This window comes from Arachis hypogaea, chromosome 16 (genome assembly GCF_003086295.3).
Source record: "Arachis hypogaea cultivar Tifrunner chromosome 16, arahy.Tifrunner.gnm2.J5K5, whole genome shotgun sequence".
Classification (NCBI taxonomy): domain Eukaryota; kingdom Viridiplantae; phylum Streptophyta; class Magnoliopsida; order Fabales; family Fabaceae; genus Arachis; species Arachis hypogaea.
In genome coordinates this window covers 8,857,524-8,861,581 of record NC_092051.1, presented here as the reverse complement: position 1 = coordinate 8,861,581, position 4,058 = coordinate 8,857,524, and the positions used below count along the sequence as shown (strand labels likewise).

Below are 4,058 nucleotides of genomic sequence, written 5' to 3'. Positions count from 1 at the left end.
GTCAAAGAGAGCAGAGTAAAACAAAGCATCATCATAAACCATGCCACATGCCCACATTATTAGTGATGCAAATTAGTTCCCTTGCCATTAATATCTTCCTTTTTCATAAGCTTTTTCTTCTTAGAGTGAATACCGCTCTCGATAATTATCTCGAAAAGATATGGAGATTTTTTAAAAAAAAATACTTAATCTAGTTTTTGATATTTTTTTTTGGATTGATTAGTCTTTGTATAAAAAAAATAACATTAATATTTTTGATACAGAAGTTTCATTGTCCTTTTGAGATAATTATTAGAGATAGGATTAAATTTTTTTTGTCAAAAACCTAGTTATCTTTCGAGGTAATTGTTAGAGACTATTTTAGGTTTTTCTCTTCTTCCTCTTATAATCTATCAGAATAGGATAGAACAAGACATTGAGAATAGGAAAGAATAAAATATCGATAGACAAAGACACAAAATTTTATGTTCTTATATTCTGTTTTGTGATAAACTAGAACAAATTATAAAAATTTAATTTATTTTTATTTTTTTTTATTAAAAAAATTTGAGATGAAAAATATAATAATAAAAAAATATAATTATAAAAAATTAATAAAAATAATAAAAAAAATAAAAAATAAGTTGTATCCCTTATTAGTGTCTCTGTGTCCTTTCTGTCAGGATGGACACAAAATATACTAATTCAGTATCTCTGAATACACTGTCTTTATCCATGTCTCCTCTATTAAACATGATTTTGTGTCTTAGTATGTGCTGTCTCTATAAACAAACCCTAAACCCTAATATGTCAGTTTTCAGTTTTTTTGTTTTAACACCCTACAATTGGATCAAAATTTAAAATAAAACTTACTGTTAATGAAGTTTCCTCCCTTTTTCCTTTTTAAAAAATATACAAAAATTCGATAAAATAAAAATTATTAGAAATATACATTTTACGCATTTATTATCAGTAAAAAAATTTTAAAATTTTATTTTCTTATAAAATTCGTTTAAAAACAAAGAAAAAAATTTCAAAAGCTAATAATTTTAATTTATATTAATAATATTTTTAATTCATAGTTTAGTAGCCAACATTGTATTAATTCTTAAACAAAAATAATAAATTGTGATGCCACAATAGTATTGACGTCTTATAGCATTTATGTTAAGAAAAATAAGTCTATTCAATTTTTTTTTTTTAAAAAGGGGAAAGTAGGTCTTCAAAGTTCAACTTCCTTCATTCTAAAACCTTAAAACATGGAAGACAATTTTTCTCCACAAAATTTTACTTTGCCATTCGAAAGCTGTAACAAGCTATCTTAAAAACGATGGGCTATAGAATATAAGATCTTGTGATTTATGAAAACGGTTTTCAACATCTGTTTCTAGATTTATTTTTTAAAATTTTATTAAAAGAATTTTGTGAGATAAAAAATCAAATAAAGATTCGAATACGAATGTTATTCCATGCGCAAAGAGAGACTAGACTAGAGAAAAAACTGCAATTAGAATTCACAACATATTATATCTTACATTCTTACTGGATTGCCATGTTTAATAAAGATCAAATTTTTCTATTTTTCTTTTTTGTTTTCTCCCTTCAACTCAGCTTTTTCTTCTTCCTTTTACACCTTCCTCTTGCCTTCGAACGATATTATACGCCGAAAAAATATTGAAGAAAAAAAGACATGAATAATAATAAAAAAAGAAAAAATCAAAAGAAGTTGCCTCCTTTATATATTTATAGGAACTCATTATATGATCATGACTCATCATCACAAGCTTCATCACGACCGTTAAAATTCACAACAAACATCGCAATCACCGTTGCTGTTGCTGCAACTCCATCATACGAGAAAAGTCCTCGAAGCACACAAACCCATCCCCGTTCCTATCCACGCCCTCTATCATGCGCCTGCACTCCTCTAACGTGCACCGCTCGTCGCCGATCGCTTGGAAAACCCTAAGCAGCTCCTGTGCCGAGATCCGCCCGTCGCCGTCGCTGTCAAACACCTCGAATGCTTCCCTCAGCTCATCCTCTTCCGTCATGGGAACATCGCCAACGGAACCGACTCGACTCACCAGCTCCTCGACGCTGATGCATCCACGGCCCTCAGCGTCGACCTCACGCAGCATCGCCGCCACTTCCTCCGATCGCAGTGCCGCCAAGCTCGTCAGAACCGCCTCAAGCTCCTGGCGTGAGACGACGCCGTCGCCATCGCGGTCGATGAGGCGGAAGGCCTGTGAGAGCTCGAGGTGGAGCTCGATGGACCAGTCGCCAGAAGCATCAGGGAGGACACTAGTAGGCGTGGCGGAACCACCGGCGGCGGCGGACTTGTGAGTGGAGCCCTCGGAGGAGGATGCGGAGGATCCGAATGAGGGAGGATCGGATCTGGAGGGAGCGGAACGGTCCTTCTTGGAGGAACGGAAGAGACGCTTAGGGGAAAGCTTGAGGTTCTTGGGATTGATGTTGATGAGCTTCATTGGTGGTTGGTGTGGGAATAGAGAGAAAGTGTTTGAAGAAGAAGAAGAAGAAGAAAAGGATTGAGGGGAAGGAGGGACGAAGCAGGTTGCCTTAAATGGATCTCCATGTTTTGGACCTTCAGTCACCTTCCACGAAGTTTCCTCGGGTATCATTTTGTTTCTCACTCCCTCTTCACTATTTATATTTTCATATTATTATTACTATTTCACTATTTCTATATATTCCTTTAACTTACATATCAAATTTACATTTATAGTTTTTTATTACTAGATTAAACAAATCAATTTTCTCGTTATTATTATTTCTATTTATAGAACTTTATAATACTGGTAAATTTTATCACACATAAATAATTTTCAAATTTTATTTTGTTTATTAATAATTAAATTTTTTAATAGTATAATAAATTTATTTTTATATAAATATATTTGGTATTTATGAAAAAAATTGGCAAGATAACTATAAAAAAGTTAATTATTTTATGGTGAAATATTTGATCATTCTAATAATTAATGTTATATATAAAATTATGTAATTTTAATTTGGTAATTAATTATTTATATTTATAAAACTTCTTTAATTTTTATCAAACCATGTTAATTTAGATTATTAAATTTGTAAATATTAGTAATAATTTAGAATGGGAAATAAATCAATAATAGAAGTTCCTGTGCAATTACACATAACCTGCTGATGTGGACGTCCTTATTATTGAGAGCAGGATCCTGGTTCGTAATTGTAAAATGGAGTGTGGTGCGAAAGTGGTGGGGTTGGATTTGTCTTTGAAAATTTTGGATGTGTGTGTGGAGGTTATTTAATTTAAGAGGTTGTTTGTTAATATATACTTTTAATGATATACTTTTAGAATATTATAAAAAAATATGTAAAATTTAATATGTAAAAAGTTTTTAAAATTTTTATTATTATAGTATTAAATGTAAGATAATTAAATCTTTAGTTTAATTCATAAGGTGAGTGTGAGGTTTCTAAAGAAGAGTGGGGTTTGACTTTTGACCACTTCTTCTCGTTGGTTTCCTATGGGTCGTTCCTTCAATGTTGTGGAAATTAAAACATAGATGGGGTAAAATTGGTTTTAGAGAATAGGTACGGTTATTTGTTGAATTTAATTTTGATGCTGTTACGGCCTGGCCCAAACTCACGCGGGTTAACCCGACCCGAGTTCCTGCCGGCCCAATAGTACGCCCTTCATCCGACCCGGACACGCGTCCCGTACGGCTTGCACGCGGCCGTGGGACAGCGTCTTCGAGGGTATGGGCCTGACCACTGAAAGGGCCCACTACTGACATATATATAAGGGGGAGACTGGCTCTCCCCCCAAGGTACGTCATATTCACACACCATTTCCTCTCCGCCTGCACATATTCTGACAAGAGCGTCGGAGTGTCTTTGCAGGTGGCACCCCCCTCTCTATGTGAAGTGCTCGGGACCTCGCACACCCGGGACCAGGAGACCACGACCAGACGAGCCTCATCACCATCACAAGCGTTGACCTCAGGGTCCTGACCCGAACCGTCCGGTACCCGACCTACCGAACATTGGCGCCGTCTGTGGGGAAAACGTTCATGGATTTC

The 4,058-nt window shown here is 34.8% G+C and overlaps 1 protein-coding gene across 1 annotated transcript; it reads right to left on the bottom strand.

Moving 5' to 3' along the window:
• Positions 1–1,469: 1,469 nt before the first annotated feature.
• Positions 1,470–3,381, bottom strand: LOC112756060 (probable calcium-binding protein CML35). The gene has a single exon (XM_025804478.2). The coding sequence runs from the start codon at positions 2,616–2,618 to the stop codon at positions 1,803–1,805; it is 816 nt and encodes a 271-aa protein (XP_025660263.1). The 5' UTR covers positions 2,619–3,381; the 3' UTR covers positions 1,470–1,802.
• Between the last annotated feature and the right edge of the window lie 677 nt (positions 3,382–4,058).

Coding starts and splice junctions, on each gene's coding strand:
- LOC112756060 (XM_025804478.2), bottom strand. CDS start 2,618: ATGATACCCGAGGAAACTTCGTGGAAGGTGACTGAAGGTCCAAAACAT.